At 41.0% G+C, this 21,792-nt stretch overlaps 1 protein-coding gene across 1 annotated transcript; it reads left to right on the top strand.

Annotated features, from left to right (window-relative positions):
- Positions 1-6,187: 6,187 nt before the first annotated feature.
- Positions 6,188-19,791, top strand: LOC145391689 (chymotrypsin A-like). Its single transcript, XM_080266234.1, has 4 exons — positions 6,188-6,244; positions 14,899-15,387; positions 15,544-15,669; positions 19,771-19,791. The coding sequence occupies exons 1-4, from the start codon at positions 6,188-6,190 to the stop codon at positions 19,789-19,791; spliced, it is 693 nt and encodes a 230-aa protein (XP_080122360.1).
- The last annotated feature ends 2,001 nt before the right edge of the window (positions 19,792-21,792 follow it).

Raw genomic sequence — 21,792 nt, 5'->3', positions numbered from 1 at the left:
ATGTATATATACTTGTGACAGAGCAGCCATGTTAGATCAGTCAAGATGGCTTACATCTGTGTGATGGTGGTGAGTTCTGAACTGTGCATTTACCTGCATCTGATGGCTTCCTTGTAGGAAACAGGATGTGAGCTAAGCCCATGTTGTTCTCTGCCCATGTCTACATTAGCCAAATATTTCTGAACAAACAGGTGTTCTTTCTTTGAATTACTTCCCCATCCAAACTCATCGAAATATCTATTCTTGTACTTGAGAAATGAAACAGTTTTACATCAACTATTCACCTGCTCTTCCTCAGGCTATATTGACCGTCGGTATATTTGCCCCCTGAAGTGATCTTACTGGTTTGTTTTTCCACTGAAAAGTGAGCATTATAATCACTCATATATAATTTTCTCCCTCTGCATTACTTATATTTTATTATCTTTTAGATTATCCTTGTAACTCATCTTTTACTGCTTGATCTTGCATGCTGGACTTTTAACAGGAATGCATTTTCCGTGTCTGGTTCCAGTTATACAGTTTCTTTAAATCATTACGTGGCTCTTTACGTTGTCTTTATCATAGTTAAATTTTATAATTTTGCGTCATCTGCAAATGTACCCAAATACTCCTCAGTCGTTATCGCATGTCAGTTACATAGGCAATATCAAATTATAACAGGTAATAACAATGAACGGTGAGTTACTACGTTAGTAACATTTCCACATGTTTAATACTTGCGTCTTATAACTGTTCCCACTTGTTTTCCCACTATGTGGCTCTTCTTCCATGACTACAGTTTCTCATTCATCGCTATAATAATTTATATTTTCCATAGTAGTCTACTGTGCGGAGAAACTGTTGACAGTTTTCTCAGATCCAAGTATACTCTCTCTACCCTGCTAGATTTTCTTGTTAAATACCCATCGCTTTGTTGTAGAAATTCAGATGACTAGTAAAACAAGCTTAGCCGACCCAAATTTTTAACTCTTTTCAGGTAATACTATATCTTAATCTAGAAAACAAAGTGTTCCCTTTCAAGACACCTACAACCCATTAAAAACAGTTAAAGAGGGTCCATTGTGGGGGAAAAACGCTAATTAAACTATTTTAACGAAGGAAATAATATTCACTGACGTTTATTTTTGTTCAGAAAGCAAATAAAATTTCAACTTTTATCTTCACCTTGGAAATAATTGCTTAAGATGCAGGACAATTACATTACAGTCTATTAACAATGTTCATCACCCTGTGAAGAAGAAGAATTGGTTTACCTATCGTTCATGCATATATACAGGAGAAATCAGAATACATTAAAAAATACGTTAAGGCTATGAATGTGACTTTACATCCCTGATCTCCTCACATACGGTACTTAGGCTAATGGAAAACGGCAGCGTGGTTTGCAAATGTATTATATACATGCCTTATATAAATACTCTGACTTTGACCTTCTCCACAAAGTGTAATGCACCCCTGTATCTGGCTGTTCACGGGAGAGTTATCATTCATGCTTGATATATGACAATAATCTTGCCATAGGACATACTGTATCTCATACGCTTGAAATATGTTCTAAAACCCCACATCTAAACATCTAAAGCATTTGGCCGGAAAATTACTGTTCTCATCCCTAACCAAAAAAAAAAAATCTTGCAGGGGGCTTGCAACTCCTACTCAAAAAGGTCTGAACCATTCACCCTCCCCTCATTCTCACTCCATTTAGAAGGTCGTTAATACTGAGGAATACCCCGACCTTCCAACAAAACATTGCCAGAATCCGAACCCTGTGTAGTATCTCCCCAGCTGTATAAATCGTCAATATACTTATTACTTTTCCATCTATTGTCAACTGCCTCTTTCCAAAAACATTTAATGACATCATGGAATAGCTGCACCAGTTAAACCGCGCATTCTCTCAAAATCCATAAAGCCATCCCATGTGGTTCATCGCTTTTCTCGTCCAAACCTTTCGACATAATTATGTACTAGAACTTTCATTTCCAGTTCTGTCTCGTTCTGTCAACCACCAATACAAATAGGGGATGTAACCAGCTGTGTAGTATTTCATTCCTTTTCTTTTTTAAACAAAATTTCCCCTATCCTCAGTCTGTCTATGTTCTCCTATTTTTGCTGATAATAAACATGCAGAACAATTTAGTTTCTTCCTGCATTTGCTCACACTGTCCTACTCATGTTTCATTTCTTCCTCACCTTGCATCCTAACATAAATTTTTTGTTTGCTATTATTCGTTCTATAATATTTCAATATACTTTCTCCTTACATTTCTCCAAACACTATAAACACTTGAAATAAATCAAAATTTTGCCAAGGTTCCTTACTGTTTTTAGATCATTCGACTTTCTGAGCTCATGTGATTGGGTTGTCCACAGGTGAATCCCTTTACTTGGTGCACACAATATGCTTGTGTTCTTCGCTTGTTTCTTCAGGCAAGGGATGAATCCATCACTGTTTAGAAAGCCTGCATGAGTTTGTGTGGGTGAAGGTTTGGATGTGTGATTATATGGTATTATTTTACAGACTCTGCTACTGTTCATTCTATGATTAAGAGTGTCCATACAAGTTTTCGTGTGATTTTTAATTAGCATCTTTATTAGGCTGTTGACTGTAGATTAGGCAAGGTTTCTATTGCTGGAGTGTGCTGAGTTCCTTTATTTTGTTTTTTTCCTCGAGTAGAAGTCAGGGTTGAAATTTTTGGTGTTATTACTAAGGGTATGAGATTTTGCTGATTTATGTAAAAAAGATGGTGACCACTGTCTATTTATGGAATATGATCTATGATAATACTTTCTAATTTTTTTTATCTCTGTTAATTTAAGCAACGTTGGGTCTGGTTAGTACTTGGATGGGTGACCGCCTGGGAACACCAGATGCTGTTGGCATCCCTACGTGTCAAGTGGGGTTGGAGGAGGATTAGTGCCCCTCCCTGTAAAACAATTAACTCTAAGCCGTTGGCCACCCCGTTTGGGATACATGGTGTCTGGCAATGAATGAATGAATGAATTTATCTATGCCTTCTTGCCTTCTTGCAGTTGATGGAGGTTCTATTTTTCTCTCTACTTTCTTTGACTGTTTGTTTATGACAATGAGGAGATGGTCTAATGACTGATATTGTTTTGCTTTCCATGAAGTTTGCATGACTAGTGCTGGGGTACATAAAATAATGTCAAGGGAGTAGGTCGTCAAATCTACTGTGAGTGGTGGTCGTGATTGGCTGTGGTGGTTGTATGGTTGTATAAAATACTGAAGTGCTCAAGCTGACTTAAATGAAGACCATTATCTGTCCTGTGCCTTGATTTTGTTGTTTTATGGATCCATTGAATTTAGTACCTCAGCTACTACTACACTGGGGTAAGAGATACAAATGAATCCTTGGAACATGATGTAAGTGGAGGTATGTAGACAATGGCATTGTTGTGTTCAATCTGTATTTTGATATGTACTGATAATTAGTTTTGTAGTGAAAATCATATGCTATGGGCAAATTTTTTCGTTGTGTACTCTGTTCGGGCAAGATTCTTTGTGTTTGAGGGTAATAGGGAACCCTCATCCCTCTTATTTCTCTCTTGTCTAAGTGTAACCAAATTTAAAAGAATTGGGCACTGCACTTGTTTGTGAGTTTAGCCTCTTGTATTTTTGCCTTTAATGCTGTGTGAGTGGGAAACGTTGGGTAGTTAATGTTGTTTTATGCATTAACCCTTAGCCGCCAGGGGGTTCCCGGCCACGGCACACGCCTCCCCACGAGCGATTTTCGAGATTTTGGAAAAAATACCCTTACTTCAAACCCTCATACCTGACAAACTATAATAGCTAGAGATTCAAATGAAAGTTCATAAGACTCACCAACTCTTCCTTTTTCCAATGATGGTATCCCCGAGGTCTCTAGGTGGTCCCGTCGATGAGTAAGGATGAGTTGAAGACGAGTGGTTTTTCATGTTTTGGCGTGCTGCTCCAAGCGCACCACTGGCTGCAGCCTTGGCCCAGCCGGCTAGCTTTGGCAGCACTGCCTGGAGTGGTGATTGTAACACTGCCCGTGCTTCCTTCGAAGGAATGCGAAAGATTCCACTCGTTTTTCCACAGCTCCTTACTCTCCGCCGTGAGAATGATTCATCACCGGGTTCATGTGGCTCACCCAAGGATTTACTGCCCGCTCCATTAGGCCTCTATGCCCCGTAGGTGTGTGGGAAAGGAAATATCTCGTAGTATTTCTGTACTCACTTTTTCCGTAAGGAATATTTCTCCTTTACTTCGTTCTTCTGTTCTCACTTCTTCCGTAAATAATCATATTTCTCCTTTACTATGACACTTAGAACTGCACTGTACATCACCATTACACGTAATTACACTTTGACAAGTAAATGTTGTTCCTCTCTCACGCATTATCGTAGAGTATGAGGTAATTATTTGTAATGTAAATCATACTCCTTTGTACTATTCAGGGTTATAGTGAAAATCATAGACTTGTTTCACACAACTAACATTATTTGTACGTCACATCACAGATACACTGATGCTCATATTTGGCACAATCTCCCTGAGTATTGAGTGAAATAATTTAGGTATAGCCAACCAGATATTTTTCTTTGTGGCCCACTCACAAGTGGTTTTCTTTCAGGTAACACGTAGGCAAAAGCAAAGTATTTCCAATAATTTTCACACCAATATCCAATACACAGTATCAGTTTCTGTATTGCACTTACTATAAATCACTTATTTGCACTTGTTGATCTTATTATAAACTACTTACATCTTAGCACTTACTATACTTCACTCATACTATCACACTTTTCACTCATTTATGAAAATGCACAAACTTCTGCATTACTGTACATTATTTACACTTCCCCACACACCTGCTCAGTACTCACGCTCGGAGTGATACTCTGAGAAGCGGGGCATAGGGGTACCTTGCATTCTGCACACTGGTACGAGGTCTCTTTTCGTGCTGGGGGACGGCGTTTGGTTGTGCGGCAGACGTGGCACCGCCTGTATGCCAGACGACCTGCTTCTGTTCTCCCGATCTCCACAATCTTGTGCCGACGGAAATACTCAGCACAACTGAGCCTGTCAGCTGGAGCCGCTGTCCCCCGCCTAGCACCTGTCACCTGAGCAGTTGAATATTGCTCAAGGAGTTCGCTTGCAAGCTCTCTCTCAAATTCTTGTAAAGAGGGAGGTTTCCTTACAAGCTCCTTGAACAGTATGAAACTGTTCAGGACGGCGATATCAAGAAGGTGTAAGAACGCCTTCTTGTACCACTTTCAGGACTTACTTAGGCAATCTACCCCACCAATTTGCTTGTCCGATTTATCAACCAGCCGCATGTTATTATTGTAATCATTGACTGCATCTGGCTTTACCACGGGTTCCCTGGTCCTGTAGTCTGTTTTACCAGTTTCCTCCAGCACACCCTTATGAACTGTAGACAACATGTTAACCCGTCTCTTATCATGCCAGAGAAGGGCTAACATGTTCCCACATTTCTTTGTCAGTAGGGCTCCTTTCTCAGTATTTGCCGGAAATACTGGGAAATTCTTTCTGTTGGCCCTAACAGTTCCACAGGACCCAGTACCATGGTCAAGCAAATACTTTGTCAATGCCGGGGCTGTGTAATAATTATCGGTGTACAGAATGTGGTGCCTGTTGAAATACCTTTCCATCAGCACTTTCACTACTGATGCAGAGAGTCCATGAGGATCATCGCTAGGTATTTATTACATCTCTCGCTGAATAAACCATTACATCCAGCACATATCCAGTTTTACAGTCACAAAACACAAAGAATTTCAGGCCAAATCTGTGACGCTTTGATGGCACATACTGAATAAATGCAAGCCTCCCCCTGAATAACACCAGCGAATCGTCAATAACCACTTTCCGGAACGGACAGAAAACCCTGGAGAATGACTCTTTCAGCATTGTCAGGATTGGTCTTATTTTCCATAACCTGTCGTTCGGTGCAGGCCCGTAATTTCGATTGAAATGTAGGAACCTCAGGATTGCCAGGTACCTATCACGGGCCATGCATTTTCCGAAGACAGGTGTGCCAACGAGTTCATCCACCGACCAATAGTCGTGAAGCACATGTTTTTTTACATGCACCATCAGCAGGGTCAGGGCGAGCCACACAAACATCTCCCCCACCTTTACAGGTATCCATTCATGCATGTGCGTGCTTTCGCTAGCATGTACGTCCCGCCAACACATGCACATGGCCTGGTGAAAATTAATTTCATCAACCAGGTACTGCATAATTGCAGTCGTGAAAATTTCCTTGAATAGACTACTAATAGTCCAAGGCCTGGGGGGAAGTGCGTTCTCCTGCACACCTGCACCCTCCTCATCAAATACCGGCACAGATGGCTCAAAGCCGGTACCATCCTCCCAAACAAATGTATCTACTCTACCCACACTTGGTAGAGCAGGCCGTCTGGCAGTTGCACTGAGTTTTCCAATCACTCGTGCACGACCACGTGCACGGCCACGGGCAGGCGGGAGGGGAGGAGGGGGGAGGGAGAGGGAGAGGGAGAGGTGGGTGAGTAAGCGGGTGATGACTCACCTGACGCGGAACTTTCCTTTGAAGAAGTTCGGCACTGCATATCACCACGTGGCTCCCGTCTAGGCAATACAACTCCTGAAGGGCCTGGTTGAGGTGATTCTGCCCTTGAAGTGGTAGGCTGAGGTGTGGGGGAGCGGTGGAGGAAGAGCAGGCGGTGAGAGTGTGGGGGAAATGGCTCTGCGGCGTTTTTTCCGCAGATGTCCGCCAAATCCACGGCCACTTTCCCGATATCCTGGGTCATCTACCGCCTCCTCATCAGCAAAATCATCGCTGTCGTAGGCTCTCCCTTCCTCCTGTACAAGTCGGAGAGCCCTCTCTGGCGTCAGAGAGCGAGTAGGGGATGGAGGGCGAGAGAGCTCGCTCTCCACGTGGTAGCTTTGTTTGCCCTCTGATGACGTACTCTCACTCAGTGTTCAAGTTAACACAGTTTCGTCTAGGGCACGTCCTATGGCACTATCACTAAGCCCTTTCCCTTGCACAAAGGGCATGACTTTAGTGGGGGTCGATGAGGCGATCAGCCCTTCACGCAGTGGAATGGAATCAGGTGATGTCGAGGAAGATGACATGCCTCCTCTCGCTACCTCTGCCAAGTACAGACTGAACAGCACAACCGCAGGGTACCTGTGGGTCCTACCTACCCCGTAGGTATCACAGAAAATGGTCCCACACTCAAACAGTGGCGGGAAGGTGAGTGCGGTATAGCAAGGCAACCGGCAACCCTGCGCGCCCTGAATCCTGTTGTGCATACATGTCAACTGGCGGATAAGGGTTAAAGTGTTTGATGCTTAACTGGAATATCTTTTTATTGTGTGTTTTTTTGTGGAGAGAGAGAGAGAGAAAGAGAGAGAGTGTGTGTGTGTGTGTGTGTGTGTGTGTGTTTTGCTGCTGCATCCACATGTCCATCCTGAGGTGTAGTATTTATGTGATGGCAGATCAGGTAAGCGAAGATGCAATCACTATTTTCAGTTACCAGAACACCCCCCTCTATCCACATAACTAACAGCCAAACTTGTGTTCGTCAACAGTCTATATACATCTCCAGTGTTGCTGTTGTTCATAGGTCATTCTGTATGGTAACTCCTAAGTCTTACTGATTTCCTCTCTTCTCATTAAATACTCATAATTAGGTTGCTGTCGTTTACTCTCATATCTGATACGAGTATGAGACTATTTTTTGTACTTTTATCCACTTCCACAATATGATTTCAGTTAGATATTTTTTTCCACTTCATCTTGAAATTCCTTACAGCTATAATCATCTACAAACAAATTCCATTTTTTTTCTTTTCATCTTCAACCATAGTCAAAATAATCCTCAACCCTTGTTGCTGGGGATTTCCATATATTCAAAACATAGCACCAACACTGAAACTTGGGGCACAAGACTAATCTGCCCACTTAAATATTGCCAGACACTATAATCCCGTCAAGGGTGGCCGAAAACAAATCGCTTTCACTTCGATCAGTCCTATGATATTGACTGCCGTTCCTCCAAATCACACACTCCTCTCTCCCTTATATCTCTTCACGCCGTCTTCTAATCTCATCCTTGATCTCCCCTTCCTCCTCGATTCCTCTACCTCACTCATATACACTCCGCTGTTCAGTCTCTCATTCTCCATCCTTTCCACATGGCCAAATCATTTACTTTAACACATACAATCACACCCACCTCAACATTTCTTTAGCTTATTGTGTGCCTCTTTGTCTCTCCATGTAAACCTACATGCTTATTTCAAATGATACATTTCCCGTGCTCTTACTTTTTACTTGTGTCCTTCGAACAAGGTTCAAAAACTACTTCCGCATGTTAAGAGTAGCCTGGCGAATACAGTTCTATCATGAAGCGAGTTTTTTTCTTCCATGCGCACTTTACTGTTCCTTATCAGTATTCAGTCAGGAAAACTTGATCCATACAACTGTTCTCAACTGCCTTCCCCCTAAACAATTTTCCATGCCACCTTTCTCAATGGCACCTTGCTACAAGTCTTCCTCAGATCCCAGTAGGTACAATCTACTGTACTAAGCCGTTCCTCTACGACATAATTTCCCCCGGTTGGTGTTTAGAAAATCAATACATTAATGACATAAAATGATTCCTCCCTGAAGCCATACTCTTTGGCTATTATTACTTTAAGCATTGTACAACGAACAGCTATTATTATCGTGGATTCGTCGTAGTGTTGGTCCATGTCTGTTATTAGGATCAACTGGACAACCGAATCTGATCTCATCGCATTGCTCTCATCCAAATCCTTCATCAACTACAGTTTGAATTCTCACAGCTACGATCAGGATCATTTGTAGGACCATCATTTTTTTCATCAGGCCTCATAAACTCACCTTCCATAACAAATAATGTGGTTTGTGTGTGTGTGTGTGTGTGTGTGTGTGTGTGTGTGTGTGTGTGTGTGTGTGTGTGTGTGTGTGTGTGTGTGTGTGTGTGTGGTACCTTCACTTTTTTTTTTTTTTTTATGCGAGGAAGAAGGAACCAAAGGCCATGAGCCCGCAGTAACAGTTCCCTCCAAGAGAAAAACAAAATACAATAGAGAGCCAAATTCAAGATCCGATCATTTTGAGATGCCTGGACACACTGCGTTTGAAAGACTGGAGATCATAGGCAGGAGGAAATACAGACAGAGGGAGACAGTTCCAGAGCTGACCTGTTGCATGAATGAAAGACTGGGAGTAACGGTTAACTCTTGCATTAGAGAGTTGGACAGAAAAGGGATGAGAGTTTGCTGCCAGACGGGTGCTACGCGCCCGTCGTAGAGGTGGAGGAATGCAAGCAGACAGTTCAGAGGAGCAGTGACCATTAAAGTAGCGATAGAAAAGAGATAAAGATGCAACAGTGCGGCGAAGAGACAGAGGTTGAAGGGAGTCAGTAAGAGGAGGAGAGTTAATGAGACGAAAAGCCTTTGACTCCACCCTATTGAGAAGAGCTGTATGTGGGGAGCCTCCCCACACATGAGAGTTGTACTCCACACAGGGGCGGATAAAACCCCTGTATAGAGTCAACAATTGTGCAGGGGTAAAGAAAGAGCGGAGTCGGCTTAGCACACCCAATCTCTTGGAAGCAGATTTTACAAAAGATGTAATATGATCTTTCCAAGATAAGTCCCGAGTAAATGAAACCCCAAGCATGTTCAAGGATGATGCAGGATTAATCTGAATATTATTAAACATTAGTGGGTATACCTGTGGAAGATTTTGTCGGGTTGATAGGTGTAAGAACTGAGTCTTAGAAGCATTAAAGACAACCATATTATTTTTACCCCAGTCAGAGATATGAGCCAAGTCAGACAGTAGGTGTGCCATAGCCTCATCCCTTGTTTCTTGAAGTAACTGTTCAGATGGGCGTTGCGGGAACCGAATGGAAAGGTGAAGGGTGGAGTCATCAGCGTATGAGTGGATAGGGTTAGATGTACAGCTTAGAAGATCATTGATGAATAAAAGGAAGAGAGTTGGTGATAGGACAGAGCCCTGAGGAACACCACTGTTGATAGATCTAGGAGAAGAACGATGGCCGTCTACGACAGCAGCTATAGAACGACCAGAAAGGAAGCTAGCGATGAAGGTACAGATAGAAGGATAGAAACCGTAGGAGGGCAGTTTGGAAATTAAAGATTTATGCCAGACTCGATCGAAAGCCTTTGAGATGTCAAGTGCAATGGCAAAGCTTTCGCCAAAGTCCCGAAAGGAGGATGACCAGGAGTCTGAAAGGTAGGTGAGAAGATCGCCAGTGGAGCGTCCCTGACGGAACCCATACTGACGATCGGAAAGAAGGTTGTGATAGGAAAGATGCCTTAAAATTTTTTTATTAAGAATTGACTCGAAAACTTTTGAAATACAGGACGTTAAAGCAATTGGACGATAGTTGGAGGGTTGGGAGTGGTCACCCTTCTTTGGGACTGGCTGAATGAGAGCAAACTTCCAGCAAGAAGGAAAGGTACAAGTTGACAGACAAAGGCGAAAGAGTTTGCCTAGGCAGGGTGTAAGCACAGAAGCACAGTTTTTGAGAACAACAGGAGGGACCGCATCAGGCCCATATGCCTTGTTAGTACCGAGGCCAGTAATGGCAGAAAATACATCAACTGAAGAAATTTTAATGTCAGCCATGAGGAAGTCAGAGGGGGGAAGTGATGGAGGAACAGCACCGGAATCGTCTAAGGTGGAATTGGAGGAGAAAGTCTGTGCGAAGAGATCTGCTTTATCAGTAGAAGAAATAGCTACAGAACCATCAGAGTAGAAAAGAGGAGGGAAGGATGATGAGGTAAAGTTGTTAGAAAGATTTTTGGCAAGGTGCCAGAAGGAGCGGGAAGAATTCGAGTTGGAGAGTTGAGAGCATTTAGTATGGATGAAATTATTTTTAGTAGAGCGAAGAACAGACTTAGCACGATTCCGGGCAGAAACGTAAAGATTATGTGATTCAGGGGTGGGTTGGCTCCGGTACCTTTTGTAGGCCTTCTCCTTGTTGTGGACAGCATTAGAACAAGCGTGATTAAACCAAGGCTTTCTTGCGTTAGTCAAAGGATATGAGAAAGGAATGTATGCTTCCATGCCCGAGAGAATAACCTCCGTAATGCGCAAGGCACACTCAGATGGCTCACGGCCATGGAAGCAATAATCATTCCAGGGAAAATCAAAGAAGTACTGCCTGAGGGCCTCCCAGTCCGCAGCTCCAAAATGCCAGAGACGACGTTTCCCTGGAGGGTCCGCAGGCCGTACTGGAGCGATAGGACAGGTTAAGGTAATAAGGTTGTGATCGGAGGAGCCCAACGGAGAGAAAAGATTAACAGAGTAAGCAGAAGGATTAGTTGTGAGGAAGAGGTCAAGTATGTTGGAGCTCTCTCCAAGGCGGTCAGGGATACGGGTAGGGTGCTGTACAAGCTGCTCTAGGTCATTAAGGATAGAAAAGATGTAGGCTTGTTCACCAGGTGGATCCGTGAAAGGAGAGGAGAGCCAAAGGTGGTGGTGAACATTGAAATCTCCAGGAATGGAGATTTCAGAGAAAGGAGAAATGGACAGAATGTGTTCCATCGTAGAAGTAAGATAGTCGAAGAATTTTTGATAGTCAGTAGAATTAGGGGATAAGTAAACAGCACAGATATATTTAGTCAGAGAATGACAGGAAAGCCGAAGCCAGAGAGTGGAGAATTCAGAAGAATCAAGTTCAGGAACACGAGAGCAAGATAAGTCGTTGCGTATGTATACACAACAGCCACCTTTGGCTTTGAAATGAGTATAGAGAAAGTAGGAGGATACAGAAAAGGGTTTGCTGTCAGTTGCCTCAGACAGCTGAGTCTCCGTTAGAAAAAGAAGGTGAGGTTTAGAGGAGGAGAGGTGGTGCTCAACAGAGCGAAAGTTAGATGAAAGGCCGCGAATGTTGCAGAAATGAAGAAGAAGAGAGTCAGACAGTGGTTCCAGGCACCTCGAGTCGTCACAGGGAGAGGGGCAGATGGCGGGGGCATTTATGGTCCCCCCCCCTGGGGACTCCGAGGCTAGGTGAATTGACGCCATTTTGGTAAATTTTGAATAGGAAGTGTAGTGTGTACTGTGCATGTAGTTTGGTGAAGATAGATAGAGAAATTTGTACTGGAGAGCATGCTGGCCTACTCTCTGTGTAACTGAGACACTGAAAAAGTTCAGCAAAGGGGGATGGTCAGGAACTAGTCCTGAGGGCTGATGAAACGGGAGCTCCAGCACTCCCTGTCATCAGCTTTCCATCCACCTCGGGAGTACTGCCCTGCTCGACTGGTGCTACAGTACCCCAATACAGTTTTTACCTGTATTCTTGTAGGATTATAAGGCTGCCCAGCATTTCTACCTGATCAAAAACTATATTAACAACAACTATGTTTACACAAAAACAAAGGACTTAACATTTAAGGAAATATTAAGGTACTCCCACCAAAGGACGTGATGTCAGAATAGACCTCTTTCGATCACTCTCTCATTTCCTTAAAGGATGAAACCCAATTCGTGAAACTGTAAAGGAGAATGACCAGGAAAAACCCATACAATTGTGCACTTCAGTTTTGTCCCAAGTGTTCAGTTTGTGTCGTTAGCTTATTAGGGAACCTTCAAACGGAACATCCGGAAACTCCAGACTTAATGTTCAGGAAGTTATCAGGATTAATTTTCAGAGTTTAAATTTTGTGAAGTAACACACAGCTATTTTTAACTTGTATAAGTTTGAAGAGAATATATATATATATATATATATATATATATATATATATATATATATATATATATATATATATATATATATATATATATATACACACACATATATATATATATAATTTTTATTTATTTATTAATTTATTCTCTTCAGCCTTATCCTAGTTTAAAACTTCTGAGTGTTACTTCACAAAGTTTAAACTATAATATATATATATATATATATATATATATATATATATATATATATATATATATATATATATATATATATATATATATAATATATATATATATATATATATATATATATATATATATTGAGCCTCTGTGGTACAGTGGTAAAGTGTGCGTTTTCGGGTTTGCGACCCGCTAGGTAATAAACTTTGGGAGCGTTCTTCTGGCTACATACTGCTTGGCGGACATCAGGGGTGCTGTGGTTGAACCCGTGTCGCATACTATAAAGTATGCTTGCACCCAGTTGGCTAGCGCGGGCCGATTACACTTGGTTCACAGACTACACACACATCCAAAGCCACTCCAACACTACAATTACACTCACAAGTACTTCCCACCCTACATACAATCTCTACCAGACAGCCTAAACCACTTGGTAGAGATATATTGGCTATATCGTCCCCACTTCGGTCGGAATAGGCTGGTCCTGCAATGGACATGGAACGGCTGATGATGAGATGATATATATATATATAATTAAGTTTCAACTCTATCAGTTATAGCACTAACGAATATACTGATAGCATTAACGAATAGTATAAATCCAATTACTGTATTTCCGTTATTGTTACCATAGTGGAAAGCTGGTAAGCAATGTAATTTTGTGGGGTATTCAAAATGGCTCACCAGCAAGGTCGAAGAAAGACAATTGATGTTGGGACACAAGCGGCTAGTATGTTGCAAATGTCTGGTTTTCGAGCATGAGGAATCCTTAACATAACAGTCTTGGGATAATGCAGAAGAATAAGCAACAGTGAAAAAAAAAAATATGATGCAAAATAGAGAAAACTTGGAAAACTTTCTGAAAATCGATGCTTCAGGGAAAGTGCAAACAAGAGGTCTAAGGCTAGTAGCTTTAGAGGCCAAACGATTGCCTTCTAGAATAGTAGAATGCAGATGATTTTATACAAGTTCCTGAGCTGAAAACCTCCAAATTACTTCTTCAGTTGAGCACGACACAATTAGTTTACTCAAAAAGAATAGTGATATATATGAATGTAAGAAGAAAGAAAGGTTAGGCATGAGTTTTCCAATGTCAGGGTTTGTAAATCCAGGTCATGTTCATTGCCTAAAGTAAGAAAATGGTAAAATCTTAAATTCTTTCTTATAACAGATATTCCTTTTATCTGTAGGGAACAACGTTACAGTAATTATGATATTACAAATGAGAGGAAAAAAAAATACTGTAAACAGGTGGAGCTGATATATCGTGTAAGGTAATATTTGCATTTAACAATATTGTTTTCATCATTGTGACATCCTCACTGGTGTTTTATTATGATCCCAGTGTTTGAAAATGATCGAAAATATAGCATTCATCAAGAGTTTTACCAAACCAACCTTTGAAACTAGACAAATTGTGCTTGAAAACCAGTGATGAAACTACTTCAGGATCATAGGAATAAAGCCTACTGCGCAGGGTAATACGTTTCCCGTTCAGCTTCAGAAAACTAATTTTGCAGTGGCGATATATATATATATATATATATATATATATATATATATATATATATATATATATATATATATATATATATATTCACCCGTCTTTGAATTTTGGCCAGTAGCTACAGAGTGACTAAAACAGTTTCAAACTTTACCATCGTTTCTTGGGGGGACTGTACCATATGCATTACATCCAACTAAGGAGGAAAATCTAAGGGTCACCCTAAGAACACGAAAATAGGGTTCAACGCATGAAAATTCGAATAATTCTACTTCTCTCATGTATGGTGTGCTCAAACTACAATGACCAAATATTGAATTTGTGTCTCAATCAGTCGTATTTGGAAGGTGTAAAAAGTTCTGACCTTTTTGGCAAAAAAAAACACTGCAAAGAGTGTGCCGTCCTGGCTGGAATTTATAACGGTTAGCTCTTGCAGTTTGCATCTAAAAATGCTTTATTTCCATACAGGTGGGTGTCGCTGCCCTGGTAGCTGTGAACGGATTGCCGCATCTCAAGCCACGGGTGGTGAAATCAGTATCTGGCCTCACTGCTCCCTTGGTCAAGGTCGAAATAAACAACAGCAGAAATGTATCACGAAAGACATCAGCATGTCAGTGTGGAGTGTCCAAAGTGTTGCGTATCGTTGGTGGGAGTGAAGTATGGCCTCGATACAAGTACCCTTGGATGGCACTAGTAGTATCAGACTTTCCCAATAAAAATATCACATGTGGTGGCTCTATCATCAACAATCTCTACATACTAACTGCTGCTCACTGTGTTGTGGTTCCGTATACTCGGAAGGCTTACCATAAAAACGAAGTTAGGGTGATCATTGGTAAACATGACAAAAGTAATTGGAATGAAGGATGGATGATCGAGGTTGAAAAAAATATTGTTCACCCAGACTATAATAACTATACTTTGGACTCAGACATTGCACTGCTTAAGGTAGCCACAGTGATGGATGTCATAAATAATATACAGCTTGGTACCATTTGCCTCCCTAAAACAGACGACAATACTTACCATAATTGGGTTGGTGTGGCTGCAGGGTGGGGAAAAACAAGGGTTTCCTTAGGAAACAATTCACAGGATTATCCTTATGTTTTACAGGAAACAGCACTATACATCGCTGACTGTAAATACTGGTCACTGAATTGGAATCTGACAGAACACATGCTATGTACAACCACTATTAACTCCTCAACATGCGAAGGTGATTCTGGTGGTCCACTGGTGGTATGGGATGGCAACAGGTACGTTCAGGTAGGGATCATCTCAGGCTATATAAACGTTTATTCTTATTTTAGGATATGTTTTGTAAGCAACCAGCCATCCATCTTTACCAGGGTGTCAAAGTTCTTAGATTGGATCTCCAGTAACACAGGTGATGCAAACCAGTGCCAGTTATAAAGACTGCATCACCTCGGCAACAAACATTTCATCTGTCATGCACGATGTCACTGTAAGTTCTTATGTCTTGTATTTGTACGGCTAGAAAAAAACAAAACAAGCAAATGTCCCAGTAATGCTTGCGAATACATGACTGATTTAGCAGACGCAGATGTCATAGTGGTGCTTGTGACTTTTATTACTGATAAGCATAGATACTTCCTGGTAAGGTTTGTTTTTTGTATTTCTGATTAAAACACAAACTTATCCTAGAAATAACTGATATTGGTATAGCTGGTTTCAAGCACAACGTTATTATTGAAGTATTTGTGATTTTGATTGCAGGTTTGTTGCGAAAATATATCGTACAAATATTTGTCAGTTATATGACTTATTATATAGACAAACATAACCTAGTACTACAAGTTAGGGCTGATAAAAAGCACAAGGATATCCTTGTAAGACAATATGGCTGGTGTGAAGCACAAGGATATCCTTGTAAGACAATATGGCTGGTGTGAAGCACAAGGATATCCTTGTAAGACAATATGGCTGGTGTGAAGCACAAGGATATCCTTGTAAGACAATATGGCTGGTGTGAAGCACAAGGATATCCTTGTAAGACAATATGGCTGGTGTGAAGCACAAGGATATCCTTGTAAGGCAATATGGCTGGTGTGAAGCACAAGGATATCCTTGTAAGACAATATGGCTGGTGTGAAGCACAAGGATATCCTTGTAAGACAATATGGCTGGTGTGAAGCACAAGGATATCCTTGTAAGGCAATATGGCTGGTGTGAAGCACAAGGATATCCTTGGCAGGCTTTGGAGAGCTAAATCTGTACTGAGGCTCAGTGGACAGTAGAAGACCCACTCTGGTTGAAAATACCATCACTTAAGGTGGATCTTCAGATTATTAATAATTTCTCTGTCATAAGATTTATGTTTGCAGGATTGGTTATGAAAGGAATGATAATAGATGCTTCCCATGTCCCTGAAAAAAAAAAAAAATATTCGTTACGACATGTAAATAATAAACAGTGTGTGTGCTTCAGCTGTGGTCATGTATGCCATCTCAGGAGAGTGGACACATGGTCGTATTCTCATCAGCTTTGGAGCTTCATTGTACTTCCTCCTTTCTGTCTTGAATTCATCCAACCAGTAATGCCTTTTTTATTTTCAGTACCTTATTCCTCGCACCTCTAAATTATTATCGGTACATCCAAATGATTATATCCTGGTTAATAGACTGTTTAAAATTTTGAGGGGTTAGATAAGTACTCCATTAGTCCCATCACAACAAGAAATTTTTCTAAATTAGTGGATAAATTCAGCTGGACATGGCAAGAGTAAACCCTAAGAGGACATCCTTCAAGTAAAAGGAAAAAAAAGGCTGTATGGCAGTTTTAACACTTCACAATGATAGACGTTTTTTTCTTCTATATGCCCTTGTTGTGGCCAAAGATTAGGGAACTGCCTTGAAGTAAATCTGTTAATGAAGACTACATCTAATCCCTCCAGAATGAAAACTCTCACCCAATCTGAACAACATGCTCTGGTGACAGCACAGTATAATACAAAAAACGTCACTTTAGGGATGGGGTTCATATTCACTTCTACTTTATATTTGCCAATTATTCAAAATTTCCATTACCGGAATGGAACAGTAAAATTGTGTTAAATAAAACGGAACTACAACAAATAAAGGGGGAGGGGGAGGGGGAGGGGGAGATAGAAGGATGGAGAGGAGAGGTATGTGAGAGAGCGGGGGGGTGAGCTGGGAGCAGGCCAGTGAAATGACGGGGGACAGGGCGACATGGAGGCGATTTGTCTGTGGCCACCCCGTCCCCTTACGGGATTAGGACGTCTGGCAATGGATGGATGGATATAACACACTTTTGCAGAAAAGTGTTATTTACCGTTAGCTGGAACTGAATACTAACCATACGAAGGTAAAAATTATACAAGTAAGTTTAATAAGTAAGTCAGTGGTGTTACAAAATCACCTCAACCACCAACATCACGGCCAAGGGATTGAATAAGATCTTAATCCTGTGACTGCTAGGACTCCTCTTAACTGGGGTAAGATCTTAATTCTGTGGCTGCTACAGTGACTGTTAGGATTTCTCTTAACAGGAATAAGATCTTAATACTGTGATCGCTGGAATATCTCTCATTGGAAAAAAAATACAAAGCGTTATCCAGTATCAAGCAACGTAGTGCATTAATAGCGTGATAGGGTTAATGCATAACTATTTGAAAAACTGATAGTAGTTTATTAGAATATTATAGCCAATATCTAAACATATATGTGTTATTTTAGGTTAGTGGTGTGGGTTTTCTAAAGTTTATGTAAAGCTCTGGGACAACAGCTTCCCGAATGCCAATATGGCAGGAAATGAGATTTATATGTCCATTGTTTCTCTAACCACTTCTCTGTTTCCTGGGAAATGTCTGTATTTACATTGTTTAATATTACGTTGTACAAGTACTATTTTGCTTCATTTTCAATCGACACTAGTAATATCACTGAACGTCACATAAGAACATTTGAAATTATATAAAATTTACTTCCATGAACATTATGATGGAGAAAACATGCACAACAAAAAGTTCAGAAAAAAAATTTACTATGATTTTACTACGAGGAGAGACAATAGGTCATTCTAAGCTTTGATAAGTACTGCCCTGTTCTTCTCTTCTTAGAGTGTCTGGCTGTAGGTAAACTGTGACCCAGAGGGCTTGTGAAACTGTTATGTTAGGTGGCGGTAATTATTTTACCAGAGTGTCGGTTAGAGTTTCCATAACATAGCCATTTACCATTATTATCTGTTACATGAGTATTAACTGTTTCAGGACTCCACTCATTCCCAGCTATACAAAATCATCTAGTGTTAGATGGAGTTAATGTTGAGTTCAAGGTAGGGTTACTCCTAAGTCCAATGACATATTATTGTTATTCATATTATACACTCTATTCTCTTCAGCTTTTGGAGAAACTTTGCAAATCGGTAGGGTTAGACGTAGATCAATCACTCCGTCACTATATATAGTCTCCATAAAACCTAATAAAATCAGCTGGAAGTGGTATGAATAAATTCATAATACATGTCACTGGACTAAAGAAATTAATGGTTAAGTATTACCTCTTTTCAGGGTTCTATGGCACACTCATAATTAAATTAAATAATCGGTTTTGTTTGCTAGAATACAATTCTTCTCGAACCACTACAGGACTTAAGGCGACAGTGTTAAGACTCTCTGAAGGGTCTCACTTTTAGTTAAAAATATGGTCTGCTGTTGTTGGATTAGAATATTAATGTTGTTCCGACTATGAGAAGGATAATGTAGTACACTGATTGAAGTTTCTGTGGTTTTCATTGAATTGAGATTAACAACAAATAAAGCATACACCTGAATAAGGGATGTTTCTTTTTTTCTGTATACAAATTTCTTATAGCATCGTAGTTTGTTATTTAAATTTTAGTTTACTTACATTAACTTGACAGAGATTTGTCCATCTGCTGTTTACTTCATTTAACTTTGGAGATAGAACATGAACATTTTCACTTTACATGTTTTTCATATTGAAGAACTCTTCTTTGACTAGTGTCAGATTCTGGCACCAATACTTTTATAGGACTTCCAATTGACTACCATCAGATTCTAGCCTCAATATTTTGTTACAGGTCAGATGATCAAATTAGTTTTGGGTGGGGATTTAAATGTGCATGTGAATGAAGCAGGTCAAGGGCACAAGGGGGTCATGGGGGATGCTCATATGGTATGATGAATGAGGAAAGGGAAAAGACACTTGATTCTGTAGAGGAAATGAATATAACTGTGCAACATGTGTTTAAGGAAAAGAGAAAGAAGGCTGATTACATATTATGATCTGGGGGTAAAAGCAGCCAGATTGACTGTTTCCAGGTCAGGAGGGTTGATAGGAGGTTCGGGAAGGAAGTTAAAGTTGTAAGGAGTGAAGAGTATCTTCAGCAACACATAGTAATGATACATGATATGGTGCTGAAGGAGCAGGTAATGGCATGGAGGAAAATATGTAGGTTGAAAAACCAAGCAGTAAGGAATGCTTTCTATAATGGGATGAACAGAGTAGTCACTGAACTCGGAGCTGTTGACAAGAGTGTTAATTAATTGCAAAAAGGCTCCTTAAAACCATCTCTTGAGAGTTATTGATTCAGTACGTGGATAGATAATGCGCCATCCAAGACAAAAAGTAACAGAGTGGTGGGATGAGCGTGCAGAAGCCGAAGTTAAGAAGAAAAGAAAACCCTTATGGGAATGGAAGAGGGGTGAAAACAAAGAGGAATACCTGGCTGCCAAGTGTAGGGCTAGAAAGGAGGTACACATGGCAAAATCTAAGTCTCAAAGACTTTTACTGGATAACCTAAATAGTGCTGAGAGGGAGAACATGGCATTTAAGGTGGTACATGAGATGAAGAAGAAAAACAGGGATATCACTGGTAAGTAGCGTGAGAAGAATAACGAATGAAAGGTAGAGGTGAAAAATGAGGATATTAAAAAGGCCTAGAGAGAGTTTTATAACGGGCTGCTGAATCATGAACTTGACTAGAACAGGGAAGTTTTGGAGGCAACGGATCCAGTGTTTGACAGTGTCCCTAGGGAAGTGGCGTAGTGGACAATGAGAAAGTTTGAGATTGAGGAGTGGCTGGTTAGAGTGGTTATTCCTACTTAAGTAGATGCTCGTGCTGAGGTGCAGGGATGGATCCAGGGGGGGAGATGGGGGGATGCATCCCCCCCCCACCGGCCATGCATCATTGAATAAAGAGGCAATTTCAACATTGAAATATCAGTATGTCGCATCAAGTCTTTGGTTGAAGCAGCAAATCAGACCCCCCCACCGAAAATTCCTGGATCCACCCCTGCTGAGGTGAGAGTGAATGGACAGCTGAGTGATGAATTTTCCGTGCATGTTGGCGTGTATCAGGGGGAATATCTTGAACCTCTTATTGTTTGTCATGATGCTTGAAGCTTTCCCACGTGACAACGGAAATGGACTCCCATGGCAGATGTTGTTTGCTGATAACTTGTTGTTGACTACAGAGAACGAAAGGGATTTGGAGGAAGATTTGGGAAGTGGAGAGACAGAATGGGTAACACGAGTTTGAGAGAAAATGCAGATAAAACAAAAGTGATGATATGTAGGGCTAGTGGTGGTACTATCAAAGCACAGGAAGTTTGGCCATGTGCAGTTTGCCACAAGAGCGTGGAAAACAACTCTACCTTGTTCAGTGGTTGTGATTAGTGGGTGCATAAGAGACGCAGTGATACTAGATGTAGACTGCGAAAGTGCTGATTTTGTGTGTACGGTGTGTTGGAGAGAGCATGTTGATACTGTCAGGCGTGAAAAAATTGATCTTGCTGGTAAGTCTCTTGAGTGTGTGGAGGAGTGTTGTTAATTAGAGGACCTGTTATGTGCCTGAGCCAGTTCTGTGGCTCGGCTAAGGAGTGTTTAGAGGAAGTTCAAGGAGTTGTTGCCTGTCTTGACAATTCGACGGTTCTCCCTCCTTGGTAAGGGATCTTTGTGCACGGCATGTGTTAGGAGTGTAATGTTTTGCTGTATGGTAGTGAGACCTGGGCAGTAAAGGATGATGATATTAGTAGGGATGTAGTGCATCCCTTGATGTAAGGCGAAGGGGTGCTGTGAAGCCTATACCCAGTGTTGGACACATAAAAAAAAAATATATTGCGGTTGAAAACTTGAGAGGATGGATGGAACTAGAATGTGTTGGTGTTATGATGAGGGGTAAAGTGAGATGGTTTGGGTATGCTGAGAGGAAGGAGGATGCCAATTGCGTGTGTAGAGTGAAGAATGTCAACGATGAGGGTTGGACTGCGAGAGGCAGAAAAAAAAAGACCTGGGTTGAGGTCACAGGTTGGGTCCTTAATGAATAAAGACTGAGTAGGGAGGCTGCCAGAAATCGAAA

The sequence above is a fragment of the Coenobita brevimanus genome, chromosome 19 (genome assembly GCF_032717465.1).
Source record: "Coenobita brevimanus isolate Jiangsu-jjx chromosome 19, ASM3271746v2, whole genome shotgun sequence".
NCBI classification, from domain to species: domain Eukaryota; kingdom Metazoa; phylum Arthropoda; class Malacostraca; order Decapoda; family Coenobitidae; genus Coenobita; species Coenobita brevimanus.
The sequence above is the reverse complement of the archived record's forward strand: the minus strand, read 5'-3'. Positions and strand labels throughout refer to the sequence as shown.